Source organism: Bidens hawaiensis, unplaced genomic scaffold (genome assembly GCF_021521415.1).
Source record: "Bidens hawaiensis isolate Kalapana, Puna unplaced genomic scaffold, B.hawaiensis_p1.1 tig00015443_1, whole genome shotgun sequence".
Lineage (NCBI taxonomy): Eukaryota > Viridiplantae > Streptophyta > Magnoliopsida > Asterales > Asteraceae > Bidens > Bidens hawaiensis.
The window spans coordinates 56620-83846 of record NW_027492375.1 but is presented as its reverse complement, the minus strand read 5'-3'; the positions used below and the strand labels follow the sequence as shown (position 1 = coordinate 83846).

The 27227-nt window shown below is 37.2% G+C and overlaps 2 protein-coding genes, 1 long non-coding RNA gene, 1 other non-coding gene and 1 pseudogene across 4 annotated transcripts; 4 read left to right on the top strand and 1 right to left on the bottom strand.

Annotated features, from left to right (window-relative positions):
* The first annotated feature begins 9304 nt into the window (after positions 1-9304).
* LOC143549089 (uncharacterized) lies at positions 9305-11934 on the top strand. Its single transcript, XM_077040086.1, has 9 exons — positions 9305-9585; positions 9658-9691; positions 10597-10809; positions 10910-10999; positions 11080-11145; positions 11240-11331; positions 11406-11453; positions 11533-11628; positions 11755-11934. Exons 1-9 carry the CDS (start codon positions 9308-9310, stop codon positions 11780-11782), a joined length of 945 nt encoding a protein of 314 aa, XP_076896201.1. The 5' UTR covers positions 9305-9307; the 3' UTR covers positions 11783-11934.
* A 267-nt stretch (positions 11935-12201) lies between these two features.
* LOC143549088 (pectinesterase pseudogene) lies at positions 12202-14180 on the bottom strand (annotated as a pseudogene).
* A 1608-nt stretch (positions 14181-15788) lies between these two features.
* Positions 15789-18632, top strand: LOC143549087 (tRNA:m(4)X modification enzyme TRM13-like). The gene is made up of 8 exons (XM_077040085.1): positions 15789-16076; positions 16183-16482; positions 17324-17564; positions 17661-17718; positions 17793-17879; positions 17970-18077; positions 18165-18279; positions 18370-18632. Exons 1-8 carry the CDS (start codon positions 15937-15939, stop codon positions 18563-18565), a joined length of 1245 nt encoding a protein of 414 aa, XP_076896200.1. The 5' UTR covers positions 15789-15936; the 3' UTR covers positions 18566-18632.
* A 192-nt stretch (positions 18633-18824) lies between these two features.
* Positions 18825-18897, top strand: TRNAF-GAA (transfer RNA phenylalanine (anticodon GAA)). Its single transcript has one exon. It is a non-coding gene; the product is annotated as a tRNA-Phe (tRNA).
* Positions 18898-19730: 833 nt separating this feature from the next.
* On the top strand, positions 19731-21278 carry LOC143549086 (uncharacterized). The gene is made up of 4 exons (XR_013138078.1): positions 19731-19875; positions 19943-19973; positions 20863-21013; positions 21117-21278. It is a non-coding gene; the product is annotated as an uncharacterized LOC143549086 (long non-coding RNA).
* The last annotated feature ends 5949 nt before the right edge of the window (positions 21279-27227 follow it).

The window sequence follows — 27227 nt, the reverse complement described above, 5'->3', positions numbered from 1 at the left end:
CTACCAGATTCAAATAATTTAAAGAACTAATTAGATGGAAGAGTTTCTCTACAGTTGGAAGAAGTTGAAAATGAGTTAGACTCGGCTGAAAGTCCAACTGTATCGGTTCAAAGTGGGTCTCCAAGACGAACAGCCTGGCAAACAGGTTTTTCGCCAAGTCAGCAAACGGGCCAAAATTTAGCAGTTGAATCCGAAATGGGTCCATCCTCTATTCGCAGATCCGAGAGAATAAAAAGGCTTAATCCAAAACATGCAAATGTTGCATTAGTCGAAGAGCTAGAAGCCGAACCAGAATCTGTTGCTGATGCATTATTAGATTAGAAGTGGGAACAAGCCATGAAATCCGAGTTAGATGCACTCTAAGAAAACCAAACATGGGAACCTATTCAGAAACCAGAGGGTGTAAAACCAATCTCATGCAAGTGGGTTTTCAAGATTAAGCAAAAAGCATATGGGTCAATAGAGCGGTATAAAGCCCGCTTGGTAGCTCGGGGGTTTTCTCAGGAGTTCGGAATAGATTATGAGGAGACATTTAGTCCTGTAGCGAAGCTCGCGTCCGTTCGAGTTGTTCTAGCCATAGTTGCGAGTAAGCAATGGGATTTGTGGCAAATGGACGTAAGCAATGCGTTTTTATATGGTGATCTTGATCGGGTTATTTATATGGAACAGCCGAATGGGTTCGTAAACGAAGAATTTCCGAGTCATGTTTGCAAATTAAAGAAGGCGTTGTATGGGCAAAAGTAATCACCGCGAGCCTGGTTCAGGAAGATCAGTGAGTTCTTGGAGGCAAATGGTTTTGTACCGACTCTAGCCGACACGAGTTTGTTTGTTCGAACCGAAGGCGAACATGGTGCGGTGGTGTTGGTGTATGTAGACGATTTAATCATAACCGGTGACTTAGTTCATGTTATAAGTCAACTAAAAGTGAATTTGAACACTCGGTTTCAGATGAAAGATCTGAGTCGGTTAAGCCATTTTTTGGGTCTAGAGTTAAAATATGAAAATGATGGCATTATTCTACACCAACATAAGTATGTGGTGGATCTTTTAGTAAGATTTGGTTTAGAATGCTCAAAACCCGCTGTTACACCCATGGATGTGAATCTGCAGCTGCAAGTTCATAAAGGAAGTGATAAATGATGTCACTATGTACCGAAGGCTTGTAGGAAGTCTTATTTATCTTACGCTAACAAGGCCCAATATCACATATGCGGTAGGTGTGCTTAGTCAGTTCATGCAAAAGCCTTTGAAACCTCATTTATGTAACATCTCGGATTTTTCGAACCCGTATTCGTTTACGAACGAAACATTTTTAGATCTTTATTATTATTAAAAATCAAGTAATTATGAATATTTAAGTTTCTAATAATTCACTTTAGGCCCTTGTACTTCAATCAATGTTCAAAACCAATTTACACTAAAACTAGTTCAAGTAATGCCCAAATAACAAAGTATGGGGACCATTATTGCCAAAATTGCAAAACCCACCCTTGGTTCACCGAAGCGCCGCGCGGCCGGCTTCCCACCTGCCGTCGCACGCCGCCATGAGACACCTGCACAGATTCGTTAACTTTAGTTCGTTCGTTAACTCGTTTAAGGCATAAAATCGTTTATTTTAAGCATGTTTGAGTGAATTAAGGACCAAGTAACATAATATAACTAAAATACAACTTCTAGTTCGTTTACCCTTGCCCAAGATCAGATATTTATGGATCTTTCGACGATTCTTTCCTTAAAACGTATTTACTTGCATAAACGGGCCAAAAAGCCTATAATTAGTTCGTTTTAGGTTTTCCTATATAAACAAGACATAACCATCTGCTGTAAACTTTAATCAAACCCTAAAGATCATACTCCAGCCGTCCTACCTTCTGCTCAGCTCATAAACCCTTCGGTTTTTGCATATTCGTTAAAGATTCAAGACTTGTTCGTTGACTTTGCTTGCTTTAGGACCTTTGACTCATCGTTTCTCCTTGTTCTTTCACTTTCCGGGTAAGTTGTAAACTGTAAATTTGTTCATACATATTCCCTAGTCAATAATCTTCAATCAATTTCGGTGGTTGAAGGGTGTTGACTGGTCAATTGCTTTAAAACCCGATTAAGGGTAAAACAGTCAACAAGTTTGACTTTGCGTTTTCTCATGCTTCTGGTCGGATTCAATGTTCGGTCCAGAAGACTTTTATTCTCATAACGTGATTTTAAGTCTACTGCCCAAAATCCGACTTCCGACTCGCTGTTTGGATTCTGGTCAGTACCAGCTCGCTTAAATCTTAAATTCAACATAACTAGAGTTCTACTCATCTGTTTGGATTGATTCCAGCGGCATTAAGTTCGTTTTTATTTATAGTTTCATATCAAAAGGTTTCAGGTTCTGATTCGTTACCTCGTTTGACGCATTATTGGACGACTCGCTTAAACCTTACTCGTTTATCGTATTTATTAATCACTTGCCTTCCATCTAAGGTGAGTTTGATCATTCCCCTTTTTATATATTGTTTTCTAACATTTTGGGGATATATGCGTACTTACTCATATTTTCTATGCTATATATATACTCAAAATCGCAAACATAATTATTGTATGAATATCAATTGAATGCTATTTGCTAATTGCTACATGTTTAATTGTTTACTTGATAACGTTTCGGAGAGGTCCAACATATCCCCTTTTGTATAGGGTTCTCATTAGTATGATCATACGACCGTCTTAGTAACCGGAGCCCGATTCGCTTAGCGAAGGTAAACCGACAATTTAGTCATTGTAATCAATGCCCAATTCGCTTGGCAACGATTCATTGGCACACGAGTATAACTTGGTTTTGGTTTGTTAAGGTTTGATTGATTATTACCACATATATTGGTTTGCGTATTTAACACTTATCATTTACTATTTATCTATTATATAATTATTTGTTGTGTCAAATTAGTGATTATCTCACTCAACATATTTGTTGACAAAACTCCATTTTCTACGCATATGCAGGTTGCCTGAGTTGAAGAATGGACACTTAGAAGGACCTTAGGATTATAATAAAGACATACATGGATTTAGACTTGTTGTATTTATTTATTTGAATTGTTTGGTTGTATTTGATTATTGTGTGTATATTTGAATAAAATAATTAATTAGATATTGTCACTTATATTTATGATAGTATCTTCGAGCTGTGAGCAATCGGATCACGCCTCGGCATTTCCGCCTTAGGTTGGGATGTGACAATTTAGATGCTGTTCGTCGAGTGTTGAGGTATGTTAAAACTACTCCGACTTATGGTGTAAAGTTTAAGAGGGAGTCGAGTTTGAATATAGTTGGCTACTGTGATGCCGACTATGCTAGAGATGTGTCTACCCGAAGTTCGACGACCGGGTATGTGTTCGTCATGGGAGGAGGAGCGGTAGCTTGGTGTAGCAAGAGGCAACCAATCGTCTCGCTGTCTACAACCGAAGTTGAATACCGAGCAGCCGCGATGGCGGCACAAAAAAGTACTTGGTTAGCGCAACTCATGAAGGAGTTGAATCAAAAGATGAGTGCTAAGGTAACTTTGTTTGGAGATAATATTTCTTCAATAATGCTAGCTGAAAATCCTACTTTTCATGCTCGAACGAAGCATATAGAAGTCCATTACCACTTCATCCGTGAAAAGGTTTTGGAATGAGAAATTGATTTTAATTATGTTAATACTTCGGAACAAGTTGCGGATATGTTTAGCAAGAGTTTGTCTCAAGAAAAGGTTATGAAGTTTTGCAGCGATATTGGCATGGTGGAAGCTAATATCGAGAGGGAGTATTAAACGTTGCGATATTATTAAGGGCGGTTTGGTAAATCTCATGGGGTGGCTTGGAGGAGATTTAATATAATAATGATTCGTTTATTATTATAGATAAGTTAGTCTTATTCGATAAGTTAGTCTTATCTTGATAGTTCTATTTAAGTTGAATTCAAATTGTGTATTTGAACTTGAGTATGATTAGGAAGAGGGGTAGTATATAAACCATTGATGTCAATGTATTATTATTAAGTTTTTCCAGTTCGTCTTTTCTTAATAATAAAAAGAGTTTGAAGTATTTGTTAGTCAAATAGCAATTGGTGTGTTCAATTCAGTTGGTTGCAGCAATTTCTCTTTCTGTTTGTACAGTAGGTGATAAGAAGGGCTCAATCTTGAGGTCCTTGTTTTTGTTGTGATTCGCTTGTGAAACTCATATTGTTTAACATTTTCAACAACAAAAACACCTCGGTTTCCATATTATTAGGCTATGTATTATACATACTGTTCACCATTCAGTACCATTCGTCACGTCGGCACCATTCTTGAAGCATATCGCACGACCTTAGAAGAAAAATCAAGACAATTCAATTTTTAATGATGAAGAATATATCTCAATTAAAATCGAGCCCGGCTTAAAGCTGGGAGCCCTGGAGGTGCAAAAAATCGGGTTATTCTTATATCTGCATCTGGGTATGGAACCGGGTTTGGGTATAACCGGGTATTGGAAATAGCCGGGTAGGGTTCGGGTCCGGGTCCAGGTATTGTATCTAAAAACCATACACTATGCATCGGGTTCGGTTTGGGTATAGATCGGGTATTTGAAAAATCCGGTACAAATCGGGTCCAAATTTTGGTACTGAAATGCATACTCTCCGTACCCTACGGATAGGGTCTGGTAATAAAATCCCAAGTATAAAAAAGTTTTTTTTTTTCGAATTCAGTTTCAGATTCATGCTTTTACTGCACCTCTGGTCAGCCCTTCTCGTTGCTCCGCTTTCAATCATAATCGGCCCAAAAGGCAAACTTACCAACCTAACAAATATTTCATAAACACTAACCACTTTTTCAGTCTATTGTTAAAGCACACTAACTTCTCGAAATTAAACTCCGTTAAATTTAAACAAACAAACACTCAACACAATAGTTGACTCTAGCACTGTATTCTCGGGTTTAAAATACGAGTAAAAGAAATGATAAGATTAGATAGAGGAAGAAAGGAAAAGAAATTATATATTTAAAAGACCTTCTCAAGTTAAAATAAAAGAATAGAAAAGAAAGTATTAATCACATTCTTAAGTTAGATAGGAAGGAAAAGATAAGAAAAAAATTGCAACTTTACAATTATGTCCTCATTATTGAGTTAGATAGGAAGGAAACGATATGGTAAATTAGTAATATTGTATTATGGCTCAAATGAGTTAGATAGCGTTCGATTCGATAAATTGGCGGTTCCTTGATTCAATTATGGCTCAAATGAGATTCCCAGATAAATGGCGTCTTTGGGTTCAAGGGACGTTTCTTTCAGCTAGGTCTTCGATTTTGGTAAATGGGTCACCAACAGAAGAATTTGACATTAAAAGAGGAGTTCGTCAAGGAGATACTCTTTCCCCATTACTATTTATTATGGCAATTGAAGCACTAAATGTCGCGATGAAAACGGCTTGTTCGGAAGGTATGTTTAAAGGCATTAAAACACCGAGAAATGGCCCACTCTTATCACATTTGTTCTATGCGGATGATGCGGTTTTTATAGGAGAATGGTGCTCCTCGAATTTTCTGAACCTAAATCGTATTTTAAGAAGCTTTTACATTTCCTCCGGTCTTAAAGTTAACTTGAAAAAAAGCACTTTATTTGGGGTAAAGGTGCATGTCTCAATTGTGGAAAGGTGTGCGTTGGCATTGAATTGTAAATTTGGTAAACTACCTTTTCTACACCTTGATCTTCCGATATGGGCTAATATGGGTTTGAGTTGGAATTGGCAACCTGTTTTGGACAAGTTTGACACTAAACTATCAAGATGGAAAGCAAAATCACTATCGTTTGGGGGCCGATTAACTCTTATAAAATCAGTGTTGGGTAGCTTGGGGGTGTATTACTTCTCTATTTAAGGCCCCTGTAAAGGTTCTAAAATTACTCGAAACGAAAAGAAGAAGATTCCTATGGGGAGGCTCAGAGGAAAAGGAAAAAATAAGTTGGGTATCATGGAGTAAAATTATTTTGGACAAGGAACGCGGAGGTGTTGGGTTGTTGAAAGCAGCAAACAAGGCTTTGTTAGTTAAGTGGTTGGCCCGGTATAAAAACGATAATACATCTCTTTGGGTAAAGGTTATCACAGCGGTTCATAGAGGATCACATAAATGGGAGTCGTTACCAATTAAAAATCCATAGGAGGCACATGGAGACGTATTGGCAGTATGGATCAGGCGGAAGAAATTAGTAACCTGAATGTATTGAATAGATTAAAAGTGTAGATAGGTATTGGTGATAAAATCCTTTTTTGGCTTGATTGTTGGGCTGGTTCTCAACCGTTGAAGCAGTTGTTTCCTTCGTTATTTTTGTTAGAATGCATAAAGGATGTGAAGCTATGTTCAGACCATAATGATATCACATGGGCTTGGCGGTGGCGGAGGAATCCGACCTCAGTTCGGAACATTGATGAATTGTGCAGGTGCCTTGATTTGATTTCTAAGATCTCATTTACAGATGATCCGGATAAATGGTTATGGTATGGTTTTGATGGTGAGTTATCTCCTTTCTCGGTTAAAACTTTGAGATGGGAAATAGATAACGGGGAACATCAAGTTGTTGGGTCTTCTTTTTGGTTGAAATGGGTCCCCATCATCATCATCATCATCGTACTCAGTATATCCCACCAATAGCAATGCTATGGTAGGGTCTGAGGAGGGTAAGATGTAGACAGCCTTACCTCTATCCCATAGGGATAGAGAGGCTGCTTCCGGTGAGACCCCCGGCTCGATAGTAGTTTTGAATCAAGCCTTGGACATAAGACACATAACACTCAATCATCGGGACACCGGCTGATTGGTGCATGTGCCCTTGTCTTTCGGCTATCAACGCCACCACATGATGCCTGATTAACCTTCCGCCACTTTTAACGTTATTTTCACGTGATTAGTAAAATAACGTCAAAATTAGTGCAATTTTACTTTTGCCCACCCAAGAGTTCACACATATATACATTATATGTGCGCACCGCAAGCAGGGCGTTGGTTGAAATGGGTTCCCATTAAAGTTAATTGCTTTATATGGAAACTATTAATGGATCGCATTGCAACGAAATCAGCACTATCACATAGGGGCATTGTTTTCAGGGATCAGAATTGTAAGTTTTGTGGAGTATTTGCGGAATCATCGGAACATCTTTTTGTTCACTGTAGGGCAACTAAATGAGTATGGTCAATCATATATGATTGGGTTAAGCTACCGAATTTGACCAACTTTGATTCCGTAAAGGAGTTGTTTGATTTCCCGAGTAAGCATAAACTAAATAAAGCAGAGTATCTAGCAGTTAATTCCATCTCAGCGGTTACGTGCTAGATGATTTGGAAATCAAGGAATGATCTCATTTTTGATGGTGTCCCCTTCTCAGTATCTAAAGTGGTGAATGATATAAAAACGACTTCTTTTTATGGGTAAAGTATAGAAGCAAAAGTTCTAGCCTCGATTGGGAAAAGTGATGCAAGTTTAATCTTGTTAATTTTCCGTTGTAATTGTTCTTTTATATTGTATTTGTATTCCTTATATGTCTTAGGCCGTTGCTTCTTGTAATGGTCCTTTTGATTTTTATTGATATTGGCTTTTCAAAAAAAAGTAATATTGTACGTTACTATAAACTTTCCTTCAGATCAGGTCATATTTGGCTGAAAAGTTTTGAAGGAAAAAGCTATAACTTTTCTTTACATTCTCTTTCTTTTCTTTTATTAAAAAGTTTTAAAAACTCAAGAATGGAAAAAATAAAATTTTCTTGTCTTTTCTTTTCAAAACCGTTAAATAAAAAAATAAGAATGCATAAATAAAAAAAATAAGGGTATGTTTGATTTGAGGTAATGGAATGAAGGGGAAATGGAATGGGAGAAGGAATGGAATGGACAAGGGAATGAAATGGATAATTACCATTCCTTTGTCTTGTTTGGTTAACCTATGGGAATGAAATCAATTATTACTTTATGTTGTTTGGTATCTAAAAAAAAATTGTAAGAATGAAATATAAATAATACTCCTATCTAAAAATATATTTTTTTACAAAAAAAAAACCCGCAATGGCGATAGTGGTGGTAGCTCCGGCGACAAAAGTGGTGGTTTCTGTGGCGACGATGGTGGTGGGGGTGGTGGGGGGTGGTCAAGCGATGGTAGCATTGGTAGTGATGGCGATGGTAGGGAGGCGACAACGGTGGTGGCGGTGTGAGGGCGGCGGTGGTGGTGACGAAGGTGGTGGCAACGACGACGATGGCGGTCAGGTGGTGGTGGCAGCAATGATAGTGGTGGTGGTCATTGTTAGGTGGTGTTGTTGTTGAGAAAGTATGGTGAAGGAGGAATGGAATGAAAAAGAAAGGGGGTGTGAAGGAATGGTTTTGATGAAATGGGATTCCATGTGTAATGAATTATTCCATTCCATTGAGCAACCAAACACCACTTTTTCCATTCCCACGTAATGAATCATTCCATTCCCACTGTCATTCCTGCATACAAAACGCTAACGCTAATGCAGTGTAGAACAAGCTATTACTTAGGGTATGTTTGGTTGGAGGTAATGGAATGAAGGGGAAATGGAATGAGAGAAGGAATGGAACGGAGAATGGAATGAAATGGATCATTCCATTACTTTGTCTTGTTTGGTTAACCTATGTGAATTAAATGAATTATTACTTAATGTTGTTTGGTATCCAAAAAAATTGTATGAATGAAATAGAAATAATAAAAATACTCATATCCAAAAATATTTTTTAGCAAAAAAAAATTATAAAATAAAAAATCAATGACGACTATGGTGGGGTTAGCTCTGGCAACGAAAATGGTGGTGGCAGTGGCGGCGGGGTGGTGGTGATAGCATTGGAAGTGATGGTGGCGACGGTGATGGTGGTCAGGCAGTGAAAGTGGTGGTGGCGGTGATGGTTAGGCGCGGCGGTGAAATTGTTTACGGTGGTTACAGTAACAATGGTGGCGGCGGCGGTGAGGGTGGTTGCACTGGTGGTAGGGTGGTGGTGGCGGAGGTGGTGGTGACGGTGGTGGTTAGGTGTTGGTGGTGACGATGGTAATGGTGGTTTTTGTTGTTAGGTAGTGGTGATGTTGAGAAAGTAGGGTGTAGAAGGAATGAAATTAAAGAAAAAGAAGGTGGGAAGGAATGGATTTGATGAAATAAGATTCCATGTGTAATGGATAATTCAACCAAACAGCAATTTTTTCATTTATATTCATTCAATTAGTATTTTCTACGAAGTTACCTTAATTTTAATTTACCGTGACGTGTCCTTGGCAAACACAGCCTGTACTTTCTCCACCGTCACCACCGTCCGCCGGCCATGACTAGCGGAGGCTTAGCTTTAGAATACTGGCTTCAATGGCAAGTACCTGTCTGTGCTCTCATCTTCCTCATTCCCGCCATCATCTCCATACGCCTCGTCACTAAAAACAACCACACACCTACCACCAATTATCATCATATATGGATGCCGTACTGGAGCAACCTCCACCCAATCTGGCTTCTTATTTACCGAGTTTTCGCCTTCGTTTCCATGGCCTATTTGTTGTATCAGACCGTTAGTCAATTCGGCTTCTTCGTGTTCTATTTCTACACACAGTCAGTATGCTATTCAATTTCAGTTTAAGTTTCGTACTTAATTGTGTACTGATTTTATAATTGAATTTGCAGGTGGACTTTCTTACTAGTCACGATCTACTTTGCGGTATGCCAATCCGCTTGCCTCATCACTGAATTTGACTTTTATTGTTTATAATTAGGGTTCTAGAGATATTAGGTTACTTGTTGGGGTGCAAATGAGCTTGCGAGCTACTTGAGATCAGATGCCTGAGCCTAAAATAAAAATCGTTTAGTTATCGAGCACGGGAAACTCATTTAGGCTTGTTAAAGGAGTTTGAGCCGAGCTTTGGCTCGTTTAAGGTTTTCCTTAAGAGTTATAAAAATAATTAAAAACGTATGTAATTGATTAATAAATATTTCAGAAGCCGAGCCCAAGCTGAAAAATTGACTCACAAGCTGAGCTCGAAACGAAACGAGCTTGAGCTCTCGTAAGTCTAAACAAGCCAAGCTTGTTTAAGGTGCTACACAAGCTCGAGCTGAGTTAGACTCGTTTAAGGGTTTTTCTCAAAGTTATATAAATAATAAAAGACTTATGTAAATTAATTAATAAATGATAAATGAGCCAGCCCAAGCTTGAAAAACTGATTCATGAGCCGAGCTTGAGCTTTGGCGAAAAAGAGCTCCAAATGAACCGAGCTCGACCTCACGTAAGTCAAAACAAGCTGAGCTCGGGCCTAGTCAAGCTGGGCTCAGCTTGTTTACACCCTATGTTTACACCCCTAGTAAGGTTAGGGATATTGAATCTAAATTTAAGCAGTTAAGAAGATACCCCAATTACAATGCTTGCCTTTAGGAATTAGAAAAACTTGATTAGCTTATTGACCTACCAAACAGGATGCCAATTATATTAAAAGTTGTTCAAATCATATTGAAATATTTTACGGCTATATTGTTTATATTGTATCTTTGTACAAATATGTTATATGAATGAACATGCTGTTTATGTTGCTAATCTACACCAATTCTTTTGGTAATTATAATTTTATGTAGCTTGGTACCGTCATATCTGCTCATGGCTGCTGGATGCTCTATAAAGAGCATTCCCTTTCAATTCCAAATCAAGAGAAAGATAAGTTTTTGAAAAAAGATTCCATCCCAGTTGAAGATTCCATGGCGAAAGATAGCGAAGCTTCCATGAAGCTGCAAATGCAATTTAATCAAGAAGCAGGATTTGGGGGAAATCTTATGCAGAATATTTATCAGGTATTCTTCACATCACATTCATTTAAGTTGTATCTATGATCATTGACCTGAGCTCGGTTCTTATATATTAACTGTTTAAGCTGATAGTGTATGGCATCAGACTTGTGCAGGCGCAGTTCTGCTTACTGACATTGTATTTTGGTGCCTATTACTCCCATTTCAAACTGGTGATAACTTCAAGCTTACCTTGGTTAGTTTTCAATGATGGCTAATTATTGATGTATGTTTCATTTTATGTTACAATCTGAGATTGATTTCTAATGGTGGCAGTTGATTGGTTGCATGCATTTCTTTAATGCTGTTTTTCTCATCATGGATTCTGCTCTCAACAGTTTAGTAAGTAATTGGTTTTCTGAACATTTTATTTACATTGAATTCCAATATTATTATCTTTAAGTTCTGTTATTGCCTATTTCCGTTTCATGTGCAGCATTTTTCTTGGCACGGGCTAACATACTTTGTCTTATGGAGCTCAGTCTATATAGTTTTCCAGTGGGGTGTGCATGTGTGTTGCTTTTCATGGTGAGCTTCACTTTCTGTACTAACGAGAACCCACTTATGTTTTCATGTATAAAATAATAATATGGTGATTTCAGGTGGCCTTATCCTTTTCTTGATCTTGCCACTCCATGGGCTCCCGCATGGTATGTTGCATCTAATGATTTTTATTCTGGATATTGTTTGCTATATTTCATAGCTTAATAGACTTCACACAACCTTTAGGTATTTGGGCATTGCTTTGTTTCACCTTCCGTGTTATGGGCTATATCTTTTGCTTTTCAAAGCTAAGGTGTCGATATTTCCTCGTGCATTTATAAGGTGGTTGCCTGTCTTTTCTTTTAAAGCATGTAGATAATATTTTTGAAACACAAAAGAAAAGTAAATTAATTTTCGTATGCCACGCGCGTCATTTGGTTCTTGGATTGATTGATACTTTAATGATAGGGTGGTCGCCAATGAGAAGCAGATGTAATTCCTTTGGCCTCGAGTCAATGTAAGCCTTAGGCCTCGAGTCATTTTTATCTATGCATGTTATATTGATTCCCCTTGTAATTATATCATCTTTTGATGTATAGTTACGCAAAAGGAAAGTTAAACTAAAACTAGCTTGTGTATATTTGTTTGGTACCTGAATTTATACAGTTTGTTCCTAGTGTCTATAGTGACATTGTTTATGTTTATCAGGACGCGGTCATTACAGAATCAGTTTAAAATTGGTTTTGTAATGAGCGTCTGTAAAATATTAAACCCCGGAAAATGGTCTTCTTTAAGTAAATAACTTAGGGGTACACCAAACTATTACAAATTACAAATTACAAATTACAACACATGGATTTGGTTACATTTGTACTGTTTACACTGATGTTACATGCACGGAAGAATGCTAATGAATCATAACCCGAGTCTAGCCGGTACACCGGATTGAGGTAGCCAAGTCCCTCCCAATAAGAATGTGCCAGCTGTAAAACCAAGTGCATCTCTCTCATTTGTGATTGGCTTAAAACCCGACCATTTGACCCTACCTGCCATGTTGGCACCCGGACCCCTGTTTCCATACTCTCTAAACATACATGACAAGTGGTTGTTCTTCCCTTCCGGTGATTCCCAAGTGGTCCACCCTAGTGGCTTGATCAAATCTCCAATATCACACATCATTATCACTGACGTTGCCGCTGGTTTCCACGGGCGTCCTAGGTAGGTCGCAAATTGCGCCTTCACTGGAGCCAACTCTGGTGCCGCCATGATCTTGCAATTATGAAGCACCACCCCTCCGGTTTCTTCCATTTTCATCCTTCCATCGGCTGTCACCATGTTCGCTTGATTCTGTTCTGGTTTTCTAACAAGGATATCCGAGTCCTGGATAAAAGCCCGGCCCGTCCCGAATATAAAGTCCACAGTTCCTGAGATGAGGCAATTCTTGTAAAACTGTTCGTGAGTGTGGTAGTATAATGTGTCCTGGTAACCCTCGAAACTGCAATCCATCATAACCGTGTGCGGAGACTGTGAACGGAAAGCAACTGCTTGATGTCCCGCGGGTCCGATCGTGTTTCTGAACCCTATTCCTTTAGCCATAAATCGTTCTCCGAGAGCAACCACGGTAGCGGTTTGTGAGGTTCCGATTTTCGCGATTGCAAAGTTTAACGACCCGGTTATTATGGTCTTGTCTCGGCCATCACCGTACATATACACATTGTTTTGTTTTTTGTCTATGATGATTTGTCCTTCGTTGTATGTTCCGGCCTTTATATGAATTATGTATCTTCCTTGATGATTTGCAGGGTAAGCCGCTAAAGCTTGTTTGATGCTTTTAAACTTTCCACTACCGTCTTGAGCCACGATGGCGTTGGGTACGGGGTTTGGCGGGAGAGGTGGCGGTGGTGGCGTTTTAAACAATCCTTGGCCTTTCGCTTTTCCTCCTTTCTTGCCCCCGCCCTTTTTGGCTCCTAGAAGCTTACGGTCAACATTCGGTACCCACGAAGGGAAACCGTAGTTGTTCATCTCATCGACCTCATCCAATAGCCTACGTTGTCCGATAGGTGGGAGCGCACGTTGTCCGGTAGGTGGGAGCGAGATATTTAGATCACCCATATCGACTCCAATATCCTTAAGGATATCAAGCACATTATACACAATCTTTTGTGCATTGAATGTTAGCTCATTAGAAGTTTCCAACCCTTGTTGCATGTCTTTTTTCAGTTTCTCGTCTCGAATCTCATCCACACATGTTGTTTGGTACGACCGGATGGCGGTCAACCAGACCAAAATAGGGTCAATCTGTTCGGCTAAAGAGACCGCATCGGTCTCGGAGACAATTTTAAGAACCTGTTGGAGCTCATCTGATGCATACCCAATCATTTTCTCACAAGTCTCCATATCACCATGGGATTCCTTTTCATCATCACCCAAATCTTTCTTATGGGCCTTGGCCTTTTCAAGGGACTTTTGAAGTTCATCCGCCGTGGCACGAATGGTGGCCAAGATGTAGTCCTCATGGGTGGCAGAGGAGTTTTTGGCCACCTCTGCCACCGCCTTGTTGCAAGCCTCTTTGTACTCGGTTGGTTTGCATATGCTTTCGGCTGTTTTCGTGCTAGTGCTGATGTTTTCATCGGACTTTTCGCTATTGACGATTAACAGAACGACACCAAGGACGCAACCGACCACTAAGAGTAAGGATATAATGGATATGACGATCTTACTTGCAGCCATGGTGTGTTTGTTTGTTACTTCTCCCTATATCCTTGATTAAAGGGAGAAATGGAAATGTTTGGAGGGTGGATGTATGTATCATGAGCAACGTTAATCCTATAATTTAGGATTTAAGATGCATCGCATGTTTTTTAAGGATTTGTTTAAGCCCATCATGATTTGCTAGTTTTTCGCTAATTATATTCGGGATAACTAACTATATATATCTATGTCTAATTACTATGATCAAATTCTAAAATTACTTTTCAAGCCTCCAAGTAATTAATATTTACACAGTTGCCTCTCCATCTTATGTTAAGTCACTTAAAAATTTAATCGCAAAGGACGAAAAATGTGGTAACCTATACAACTTCAAGTGGTGCAAATGGATTCCCGGCAGCAAATGTAACATTTTTGGTTGGAGAGCGGAAATGGATCAGTTAAATAAATATATAGGTTGACTCCAATCTTTGCTTTCTTTTTTGAGATGTGTGCGAGATGGCGGAACATCTCTTCAGTTCATGCTGCCTCACGACGACTATTTGTTAAGGTATAAGTAGTTGGTGCAAGACCTCATAAAGCTTCGCATTCGTGGTTAGAGAATAGATTTTCATACTTTGTGTTGGATAAGCATTGTGCAAAAAGAAATAATTCACGGTATTATAATTGGGAGATGGTGCATTTAGAAAACCAGAAACGAAGTGAAATATTCAAACAAAGAGACTAAAAGAATATATGTATATGTCCATTCGTTGAAATTAAATGAAAATGAATTAGATTATGTTTTTACCCATTTGATTTGTATAATTTATTGGATTTAAATATATAAATTAGTAGGATAATATGATTGGTTGAATAATATAGATAGTTAGATACTCGAATGAATTTACTTTCGAACCTAAACTAACCATTCAATTTCTGGTTTTCTAAATTCATTCAATTTAGTGAAGAGAGCCAATCAAATGAATTGAAATCCCCTTTTACTTGCATTATGAATAACAATCTTGGCCCGTTCTTTAAATACGGGTTCATTTGGACAACTTATTTGTAAATGAGTTAATTTTAGTTATCTCAAAATAATTAATGGGTTAAAATGGATAAGTACATTAAACATGTTAACCTGAAAAGGGAAAAAAAAAGCCATATACAATCCTTTTTAACTTTTACTGCTATCAACTCATCTCCGCTAGAGTTTTTCACGAGCTAAGCCGAGCCAAGGCAAGCTCGAGCTAAGCTCATATTGGTTTGGCTCAGATTTAAAAATAAATAAATAAATAAATATATAAATAAATAAATTTGGACAAAGTATTTGTAAATGAGTTCATTTTAGTAGTCTTAAATTAGTTAACGGATTTGTTGTGAAAACTATTGTTTAAACTTTAATCAACATTAATGGTTTGATAATGACTTTAACTAAAATAATGTGACATAAAATAGTATTTGTTTATAAGTTACAATGATATTACATGTCACGCACATGTCTCTAAACACTTGATAGATCATTACTAGTTAGCACAATTAAGTAACAAGACTTAATCAAGATTACATACACTCAAGATCAAAGATTAGGGAAGTCATCAAATTATGTCGGCAAAATAAATAATGAGAATTTTGATTTTAACAATTTGTCTATATTAAAAATTAGGAATTTTTTAAATGTATAATATGTATATAAAACTAAAATATATTAAAAGTAAAATAATTCGAGCTAAAGCGAGCCGAAGTAACCAGCGAGTCAAACCGAGCCCGGCCCGGCTTGTTCCGAACCCAACCAAGCTAAGCTCACTTTCTAACCAAATCAAGGCAGCTCAGTTTCAAATCGAGCCATATCGAGCAAGCTTTTCCCAAGCTAAATCCGAGCAAACTTCGAGCCAGCACCAAGCCTCTCTTCCCGAGCAGCCCTGGTAAATCCCACCGGCACAACTTTTAGGGTTCAGGCGAATGGCGAGCCGCTGCAAGTTCTGGCTGCCGAAGAAGAAGAGATTCTGTGCAATTCCTCCGATCGCTAATTCCGACTTCTGCGGTAATCATTCCAAACGGTCCGATGACGTCTGGATTCCGTGCTCAATTGATCCCTCCCAGTTAGTGTCCACTTATTATTATTATTATTATTATTATTATCCATAACCTAATGCTCAATTTCCCTATTTTAATATTATTATTATGTGTATATGAATCATGGATCAGCTCTGTACTGGAATCTAACCTTGAGTCTCACCTTAAACGTTGCCCGTTGCTTAAACACAAGAACTCGTTGTCTCACCAGCCTTTTTATCGAAAAGGTGTTAATGGAGGCGGTGAAGAAGACGATCATGAAGGCATTACTTCCGAGTGCAAGCGGATGGCTGTGCAGTCCATGACTGAACCTCAACTGATTAAGTTAATTGAAAAGATAAAGCATGTTCATGATTCGGTGTGTAAGGAGATTCTGGACTCGTACATTGTCCCGGATGCTTGTCGGAGTTGGATTAACCGCGCTATTGACTGGTATGGCACGTGAAATGCAGCTTTTCTTTTATTTGCAGTGTATGCATTGCTATTGGAATTGTGTTTTGAGTTAGAAATCTTGAATATTATGTGTTGATCACGAGACAAATTAACCTGTAGAAGACATATTAAATGATTACTGTAGTTTTATATTAACTTACGCATTTGATTGATTAATGATGTATGTTGTCAAAAGCGCTTCTCGCCTAGGCTTTTTAGGCGAGGCAAGGCGAGGCACAGGGAAAGCGCCTCGCTGCCATCCAGGTGATCGGGCGACCTAGATTCTGGCCAAAATCCTGCTCAAATTATGCAAAATCCGGGCAAACTGTCTAAAATATCCAAAAATGGCCTAAAACTAACCAAAACTAGCACTAAGCAAGCCTAAAGTATGTCTAAAACCCCCAAAATTGTTATGTTAATGCTCTGCGCTTTGCTTAAGGCTCACCCTTTGCGCCTTTAGTGCACCTTTTTCAGGGTCAATTTCATGACAGAATGCTGCAAAGTATGCGCCCTTTGACAACTATGTTAATTACTTGTGCATTTGTAATGACGTATATTAATGCCTGTATAGCAATACTTTGAGGGACGCTTACCTATATCAGGGTCAATTTCATGACAGAATGCTAAAAAAATACGTGCCCTGCCATGAAAACTCTGTAACCAAATTATTCTTTTAATTGCTTTACAGAATATTATAATTGATTTATGTGCCTACATGGCATTCCGTGTCATTATTTATCCAATGAAATATAGAAGCACCGTTTGCTATGGTTTTTCTGTGTAGGTAATAGGAATCCATTTGTTTTTTTTTTTTTTTGTTAATTAATTAATGGAGTTACAGGAAAATACCATTTCAAGAAAAACATGTTATCCAGCAGGCATCAATTCTTGGAAACTTGGAGAAGCTTGGAGCATTGAATTCTTCTAGTATCGGGGAACAACTTCATTATAACAGTTCATCTGCAGATTCTCCTGCAGTTGTTGAGTTTGGAGCTGGAAGAGGTTACTTGACACAAATGCTTGCAGACTGTTATGGGGTCTCAAAAGTCTTTTTGATTGAACGCAAATCATATAAACTTAAGGTCCGTGAAGTTGCTATTCAGAGTTTCAGACATCATTTTCTTTTGTTTTTATTATAACATGTTAAAACCAGACAACTTATAAAGATCAATCTTTAGGCTGATCGAAGCTTGCGACAGAAAGAGAGCTTGATATTAGAGCGGTTGAGAATTGACAGTAAGGATTTCATCCAAGCTTGAATTGTTGATCTTATAGACCATTGTTTTATCTTTTCTTATTGTGTGTTGTAGTTGAGGACTTAAATTTGAATGCAATCGAGGCACTAAAAGGACTTCCTTATTTGGCGATTGGAAAACATCTGTGTGGGCCTGCGACTGGTAATTGATACTTTTGGGTGGTCCTAAAATTGTATCAAATGTTTTATTAATTAATAAAGTCCTCACTTCTTTTTTTCTTTTTATTGGCAGATATGACCATAAGATGTTGTGTTGGGGAAGGTGTAGCCAAGTCTAATTTGAGAGGATTTTCTATAGCAACTTGTTGCCATCATCTCTGCCTATGGAAACATTACATCAGTAAAATCCAAATCCTGACATTTTTTTAATAACGTTTGTTGTATGCCAGTGTCATGAAAGTAACAATAGTTGTTTATCCGGTTGCAGATAAAGATTTTTTCTTAAATTTGGAGCTTACAAAAGACGATTTTCATGCAATTACATGGTTTACCAGCTGGGCAGTAGACGCAGACCACAGTTCAGACGCTGCTGATACAAACATGTAGTCATTAATCATTTTCTAATTATGAAATTGTGAAATGACTCGTTACTTTATTTGAAGTGATGAATGTGTTTTGTTTGTGTTTGGCAGGGATACTGTTAAGGATATTGGTGGAGGTATTAATATGTCGGCTAGAGAGCGGGCTGAGCTAGGGTTTATGTGCAAGGATATTATTGATGCAGGGAGGCTAACATGGATGAGGGAATATGGACTAGGATCCAAGCTTGTCAAATATGTTCCCTCTAACATCTCTCCGGAAAACCATTTGCTCATCGCAAAGCGTTGAGGATCTTGATTTGGTTTCGGTGTTTCACCAAACAAAATTTTGTATTTTAGTATTATGATTTGAGAAATAGAGAGAAAAACAGTAAAAACTATGTTAATCAAGTTTTTGAACCATTGCTTTTATTACCATTTTAAGATGAAATTAGAATGTTTTTTTATTATTATTCTTTTTTTGTTTTGATTTTGTTGCTTGAATACTTAAAAATTTGGCTGAAAACAGATCTTGTTATTAAGGATTAGCAGAACGACATATCACAGTTGCGGGGATAGCTCAGTTGGGAGAGCGTCAGACTGAAGATCTGAAGGTCGCGTGTTCGATCCACGCTCACCGCAACATTTTTTATTGTTGTTTTTTATGTGAGCCACTCTACACTCTACTCGTCTAGTGATATTAGTTTTAGCGTAAAAAATAAAATAGTTGCTTCGTATTTATGATTGAATGCTGTTGCTATTTTAATTTCAGGATCATACCATCTGTTTAAAATTAAAATAAAAGTGCCAACTTTTAGTTAAAGGTATGTGTGTGTTTAACATTAATAAGTGATTAACTAGGTTTGCCTTACCCGAGTTAACGCACATGAGCTTAGGTGAGGTTGATACAAGAAATTCGTCATTTAAAATTTTACAATACTAATAAAAGAAAATGTTGAAGCTTCGGTGTCAAGCCTACATTTTTTCTAATTTATAATCTCTCATCTCATTCATGCTAGCTATCCATGGGTCATGGGTCAAAATCATTTTGTTAAACGAGTTATAACATAGTGTGATTTTCATACCTAAAGTTTGACCAACTACGCAACTTTAGCATATTTTTTAAATTTCTTGCAAATTCACACCCGTCATTTTCAAAATCATGCTATTTTAATAATTTTCGTTAACCCGTTTGTTTTTCCTTTAAGTCTACATTAAATTAATTCATAACTGCTTTTAAATTTACAATTGAAATAACGGAGTTTGATAAATCCCGGTTAAAAAGGTACTAAAGAAATATGCTTGAAAATTTGGTTGTTATGATGACACGACAGTTTAATTACAGAGCGCTAGAACCAACCAACCGTAGAAGAAGAAGACGATGCGTGGAGACGAAGCCAGAATATTATTAGGCTTTTCTCCCAATTCATCGCCTTCATCATCACAGGTGCAATATTATTATTATTTATTACACACACTAAACCCTAATTTCACAACTCAATTTCATCATGATATATTCATATTCAGCTTAAAGCAGCTTACAAGCAAAAGGCATGGGAAACTCATCCGGATCGGGTCCCCGCATCCCAAAAACCCATCGCTGAATCCAATTTCAAACTGGTACTTTCAATTTATTCCTTCACCGCCATCAGTTACAGTTATATATTCTAATTATCATTTTCTGCAGATTTCTGAAGCTTACACATGCTTACAGTCCGGTAAGTTTACGTCGATCATATTAAATTAAATTATCAATATGTTGATCTCGAATTGTGGTCAGACATCAAGCAATTAGGAAATGGGAACTATAAAATTTATGTATAATAACCACTAAGAGAAGCTATGGCCAAACTGATTATTATTAGTGGATTCATATCTTATGATTAGGGTGAAATAAGTTGTTTTAAGTGCATTCCGTTCCGTTATTAGCCTAAACCGAAACCGAAGTCGTCGTTAATTTATTTTATTAACCAATCGGTTTTCGGTTAATTGGTCCGGTTTATTCGGTTTATTCGGTTAGTTTGTCAGTTTGTCGGTTCGGTTAATAACCAAAACCAAACTTGGGCTAAAATTTTTGTTTAGAAATACGTGAAATGGAGGTATAAACACATGAAACGGAGGCATAACTGTATACGTACATGAGGTGGAGGTATAAATACATGATCCTGAAAGGTTTTCTCAGACAAAGGCTCAAAAGTTAAGTTATTAGCCTAAACTGAACCCGAAACCAAAGTCATCATTTAATCTATTAACCAATCGGTTTTCTGTTAGTCGGTTCAGTTTATTCGGTAGTTTGTCGGTTTTCGATTAAGTTCGGTTTGGTTCATTTAATAACCAAAACCAAATGAGGGCTAAAAATTTTTCCTCAGGAAGACATGAAATGGAGGTATAAAACATGAAGTACATGAATTGGAGGCATAAAAGCTAGAAATATATGAAAATATGAATGATTCCGTTCAGTTAATTTCGGTTAACCGATGATTAAAAAAAACCGATAGCTCATTTTTGGTTAATTTCAGTTCGGTTTCATTGTTTTTTGGTTCGGTTTTGGTTAACGGTTTCTGATATTGCTCATCCCAAAAATAATATGATTATGTGCGACAACAGGCAAATATTCAACAAGAGGTACATATTCAAGAGTGGTGAGAACCGGAGTCCCAAGGAGTCAAGGAGGAACTAAGAGCAAAGCATTGATTCGAATTCCATTCCTCTTCATTGTTTTAGGAACTGTTGCCCTCGGTGGATCCAGTGCCACTAGGTGAATAGAATGATTCATTATCTATGCTACTGTTTGATCAAATACTTGACTTGCTAGAAGCAAATACCAATATTAATAATGATATGACAATTTGTTTAATCAGGGCTTACCGGAAGCAGAGAGAGGCATGCCCGTCACATAACCCTTTTCTTCCTTGAGGTTACAAACATTTGCGCGCTGCCGCGCTATTGATCATGTAAGTCACATTCATTTTGTTGTATGTTCTTTGTTGCCATGGCTGCAACAGGTTGGTTCCCCTGTCTAGATTGGGCATCGGTGATTATTGGGGATATATGTGTTAGATGTTATGTTGGGTCATCTCCTGTTCATAGTTGTAATTTTATGGTGTAAAAGGTTAAAATTGACTGGTTAATATGCCAAGCCGTTAGTTTGTCTTCCTATCCATTCATCACTAAATTGAACCTCAATGTGGGATTTGTCCGCCCATAAGATCAAATGAAGTTCAACTTATAGACATTATGTAATTGTAAGCTATATGTGTTATGGTCACGTGAAAGGTGGTTCATAAGTGCAGTCGACAGGCCAGATGAAGGGTCAGTCAACTAAAGAATGACTTTTAGGCCCCATTTTTTTTAAATATTAGTTTGGGCATGTTGAGTAGTCTTGTGAAGGGTGTGATCTATGTTATCCGGTTTCCATTGAGTGTTAGTTAGGCCATGTGTAGTGGGGCTACAAACATGGGCGACGAGGGCGAGAACGCCGCCCCCCAGGGCGATAAAAGGGGCGACAGAGAGGGGGGGGGGGGGGTGACAAACATCTTGCATGCTTGTGTTATGGTGATGATGGTGTGGCGATCAATGATTGGAGGGTAGGGCGATTTGTGGGCTATAACACCGCCCCCCTGGGCTACATACTGCCCCCTGGCCACGTGTCAAAAGTCGCCTTATTTTGTAGTCCCTCCGCTACACATAGCCTTAGGGCATAGGGCAGAATGCAGAAATCAAATGGCAGGTTGGAGAATAGAGAATTGAAACGTTGATTGGAGAATCAAGTCTTGTAACGCACCAGAAATTATGCCTAGTTTTAAATGAAAATTGTCTATGAACCTATACCGTTAACGTTTCAATAAATCCAAAGCAGATTGTTTCTAAAAGTCCCAAAGGTCAGTCAGTAGTGATTAAATAGTTTCAAAGTTTCAAACATTTATAGTTTCTTGTCAAGCATTTGCTTATTTGAGATCAAATATTGAGATAAAACAAAATGGTTTGATAGTGATATAAAACAAAATCAAGAATTATGAAACTAGAGAAGAAAATTGTTCAATTGAGGAAGATATAAACTGAATGTTTTAGTCTGAAATTTAAAGTTTTATAAACAAGCAGAATAAAGGAAGATTTAAACTAATTAAGTTTGGATTAAGGCTCCAAACTTTTATTTTGCTTTGCGCCTCCAAAACTACCAACCCAACAATGTATTATCCGACTTTGCTTGCGATTGGGTTTGCTAGAAGATGTTTGGCCTAGCTTTAGTTAACAAAACTTATAGTTTTTTTAGCTTTTTTTATAAAATAAGCTTAAGTTGGTGTTTGGTTTAGCTTTTAAACTTAGGCTTATAAGCTTATATAGGCTAATTTGAATATGGTTTTTTAGCTTATTTGATGAGGCTTATTTGTGTAAGGGTGCAAGTTACTCATTTGCCCTTAAATGGTGGTGGAGTGATAATTATTAAAGCAACTTATTATTGTACAAATTAAAGACTGGTGGATTTAACAACTTATTATCAAGTTGTATAATATAAGCTAATCCAAACACTTAAAAAAAGCTTATTAAATAATAAAAAATAAACTATAAGCCACTTTAAAATATAAGTATAAGCCAAAAAATAAAAGCTAGGCCAAACACCCCCTTGATATACATACTGGGCTGGCTTCCTCTTGGGTTTCCAGCTTGCCATCTGTGTTGTTGAGACATTTTTGACAACGAGCATCTGAACTAAATTGAGACGGACTATAATACTTGGAATTTTTTTTTTTTTTGATGAATGTCCCATCAACGCGATGTTCGCCAACTTCAACTCAAGCTCAAAACCTGCCAAGCCCTAAGAGTAAAATGACAAACGCATCTCTGTTTCATTCTTGACATGATTCTTCATAAATATTGTGTTCATTTCACTTCGTCGATTGTTCAATTATTTATTATGTATAGCATTAAATATTCCAACCTTATCATGAATGTCTCCCCATTTCCAAAACACTGAGCCTATTTGATTAGGCTCTATAGCGAATAAATGCTAGTAGATTCCCTCATAATGATCCACATTCCATTCCAGCTTTCATTTTTATATATCAAACGCAGCCTAAAGGTTAATAGACAAGCATCTCTACAATGTAAACAATAATGACAATTGCAATTAAAAACAAACATTACGAAAAAATAATATAGCAATAATGAATAAAAAATAAACAAAAACAAAAATTGTTACCAAGCTTTGGGTCCTTGACACGTCGACCCAAACACGTGTAACTTCTTCCTCTGTTTCCACCAATTATTATTGCGTATGGTCAAGTCGGGACAGTTGTTGCTTGTTTCCTATTATGTTTTCTTTTTTTGTGGTAATCGTTTGTTCTGGGAACGGTTTCTTGTTCGGGTTGTGTTTTGGGAATGAACTTGGGTGTGGGTGGAGTTTGGTTGGTTTCTTTTTGTAGAGCTTGTACATTTTTTTATCAAATGATTTCAATTTAGGTTTAGGTTCATTTAAACTTGACCCAATTCGAGCTTTGAAAGCAGGTCTACTCACTTTACCTCTTGTTATATTTACTAAATTCACATGTATTTGTGTTAATGATGATTATTATGTTAACAACTTTTTGTTATACCCCTATCTATGTATGAATGGCATGTTCAACCTTAGTAGACAAGCAAAATACTGTAAATTGGTAGTAATGTTTACTTATGATTTTCACAATTAGGGATACTAAAGGGCTGTTTGACAATCTTGTGCTAAATTATTAAAAAGTCTGACTAATTGAAAGATGACCTCTAAACCACTTAGTATATCTCTTAAACTTAACCATTAAAATGTGTCTTTTTAACAAACTACACATTTAAATCTTCAATGGTGTTTATATGAATTTGTGTATAAGGTAAGGTACGCACTTTAAGAAAGGTTGCATGATGAATCTAGTTTATAAATACTAGAAAAAATATGTTAGTAAATTTTCCTTTTTTTTAAACGACTAACGATTAAAGTCTGACTACCATAGGTAACTTGACGGCAAAAGACGACCCCATATGCTCGCTACCGCAGACAACGCTCACCATCACATGTTCCGGGGAAAATCCGCCGCTCGAAGGCCACTGCAGTAAAACCTGGTTGAGTTCAGATCGAACTTGAGACCTTGTTGTCTACAGCCCAAATATTCACTACCCATCACATGTTCCAGGAAAATCCACTGCCCGAAGGCCCGCTACGAAACCCGCTTGAGATCGGATTCAAACTTGAGACCTTGTTGTCTCCGGCCCAAATCATCACTCCTTTAATATCAATCGAGCTAAAACTTATTATCTACCATTAAATTAAAATGGGCACTAAATTGCAAAATCCGGTAAATAAAAAGCCTTAAAACAGTCTAATATGCTTAGCGTTTGGTTTGATATAGGAAGTGCCAAATCACCATCATACAAACATCTAATTGATGAGAGACGTACTTTTTTTTTCCAGTCTTTGCCAATTATTTCTACATTTTCTTTTCTGTTGCACATGTAACTCGATAGTCCACTGAGGTGGCTTTTTTTCTTTATTTTTTCCTTAACCTCCTTGGACAGCGAATAGGATTAGTCTTTTTAAGGGCGCTAAGGATTAATCGTTAAAAAAAAAAAGAAAAAAACTATGCATTGCAATGAAAAATTTGAGCTAGGTCTTGTGTTAAGGTTGTCAATTCAAACACTGAGCCCACTCGGGTTATCGTCCCACCGTGTGTTATGCCAGAGAGTTTGCTTTTGTGGTGGTACAACGATTGTCAAGTGTCAGTCCCGGTATGGTTTCCTGAGGGAACGCCCAAGCCAAACTCTGAAGCCAGCCCTGAACCCGGTTAAAACAGCATAGTCTGGTCAAAATGGGGTATCGGAGCTCCCCAAATTTAAAACATACGGTAGCCTAAATACAAGAAAGTCGTCGTTAAAAAAAAATGAGAAAACTAGAAAAATGTCTCATAAGTCATAACCAACTACATAATATATAATTTATTTATTTTTATTATTTACAGGGGTAACGTGAGAAGAGGCACTATATTTTTCTACTTTTATGAAGTTCACTTTTTTAAAAATTATTATTACTATAATATAAACAAGAAGTTTTGTGCGCAAGTGGCCTATTCGGTCACTTGGTGGCACCGTATTAGTCGATAAGTTTTGTTTTTTAGTTCAATTACCATGATAAATGTAATGGAAACCGAGCAAATGTCAGTTTTTTTTTGTTTTGTTTTGGTTCCGGTAACACAACGAACTTGAAAGAAACCAACAGAGTTCACGCAGACACGCGGCCTTATTTAAAGCCCATGACCGACAACGCTCAGGTTTTACCAATGGGCAAGTTTACCGACCGAATTCGTGTCCATATCATAAACGAACACAATCGATACTGACTAAATTCGTGTCGATTCGTCGTCGTAACGCTCGGATTTTACCAACGTCCGTGTTTCAACGTTGCGGTTTTGCCAGCTACCCCGGCGCAATGCGCCGGGTAGAAAAGACTAGTTAATAACATTTTAAATACGGTATTAGATTTTGAAAAATTTAAACCATATACACAAGCATTATTTTATTTTTAATTTAACCATATTAGTGGAGTGGTAAGGACGAGACTTGGGTTTCATGTGACCCATGTTCGAATCCTGTCCACAATATTTAGTTTCAGAGGCACCAAGGTGATGACGGGAGACTAGGCTATTAGGTGGCTTGCACTAGTTGGATCCTTAAACTGAACGAGTTTTATCTCACTGCACTGTTGTGTCTTCGGGTGAGTGTTCACGGGCGTTGGCCTTAGGTGAGGGTTTTTCCTGGATCGAAAGACGAATGTATCCTGATGCGGTGAATTTAGCCAGTAGCCCATTTGAAGAATCCGTTGGCCGTTTAAAAAAATATATATATTATTGTCTTAGAAAAAAAACTTATGTAGTCTGTAAGTGATTATTACATAGATGTGATCGGTATGATTAAATGTATGTAATCACATATAAAGAACATGTAATCATACATTGTTTTAACGACGGATAATTATAAAGCACCGTCTAGCAAAAAACTACACGCGTAGAAACAAGAAAGGAAAATTGCATGAATAAAAGAGCGTTCTTCAACCACTCTAACCACTTAAATATACACTTACTCTTTCTTCTCGAATACCAGAGGAAAGAGAAGTAGCGTCATCAAACAACACCGCATACTTCATATATCTTTTCAAGAAAATAGTATAATTTCGAAGCTTTCAAATTGCCCACCAAGCGACATATATAATCGCACCCTAGTGTGCGTGAGATGGTATAGAAAAAGCTTGTCAAGTTTTTCAAAAGGTTTATTTTACACAATGTCGAGTTTTAAATTTATAAAAATGATTTTTATCTTAACTAGACCACACACAAATAAGCAAGGGTACATGTCGTATATGTAGAATAGTATCGGTAAGCACCAAGTATCGATCCACGGACACACTTGTTTGATTTTTACTACTTAATCGTCATATTTATTTTAACCGGAAGTAAACATTATAGTAGTTTTGGTTTGACAAGTACATTTTTAAAGAAATTTAAAAGCATAAATTAAAGACAATATTTTTGAGTTTTTATATTTTTAAAGAGATAATTAAGGATAAAAATGTATCATCTTGGTGAAAACTCCTCTTAACTTGGTTTAGCAATTAAATAATAAACATATGATATGAGCTTGTTTTGATATTAAACGTGGAAATAACACCTTATTTCTAAGTAATATTATTCAATGATAATTAAAGAAAAAGATATGAATAACTTTGTGACCTACATTAAAACATCATTTTATGTAAGCAAGTGGTTTATATTAAGTATTTATGAGATAATTTACTTTAAAGATAAGACAACCCCTTAAATTACTAAGTGAATTGTCCTTGATATTTTAGTAAAAATAACATTTTTATTATACTTAAAATACCAATTAAGAGTAGTTAAGTTGTATCGGATCAACCTTGAGTTACCAAGTCTTAGCAACTCTTCAACAATTATAGA

Bases quoted from the DNA above. Each gene is read 5' to 3' on its own strand.
- LOC143549089 (XM_077040086.1), top strand. From the start codon at position 9,308: ATGACTAGCGGAGGCTTAGCTTTAGAATACTGGCTTCAATGGCAAGTA. The intron at 11,146-11,239 runs GTAAGTAATTGG...TTTCATGTGCAG, and splicing joins ATTCTGCTCTCAACAGTTTA to CATTTTTCTTGGCACGGGCT. The intron at 11,332-11,405 runs GTGAGCTTCACT...TGGTGATTTCAG, and splicing joins CATGTGTGTTGCTTTTCATG to GTGGCCTTATCCTTTTCTTG.
- LOC143549087 (XM_077040085.1), top strand. From the start codon at position 15,937: ATGGCGAGCCGCTGCAAGTTCTGGCTGCCGAAGAAGAAGAGATTCTGT. The intron at 16,483-17,323 runs GTATGGCACGTG...ATGGAGTTACAG, and splicing joins ATTAACCGCGCTATTGACTG to GAAAATACCATTTCAAGAAA. The intron at 18,280-18,369 runs GTAGTCATTAAT...TGTGTTTGGCAG, and splicing joins GACGCTGCTGATACAAACAT to GGATACTGTTAAGGATATTG.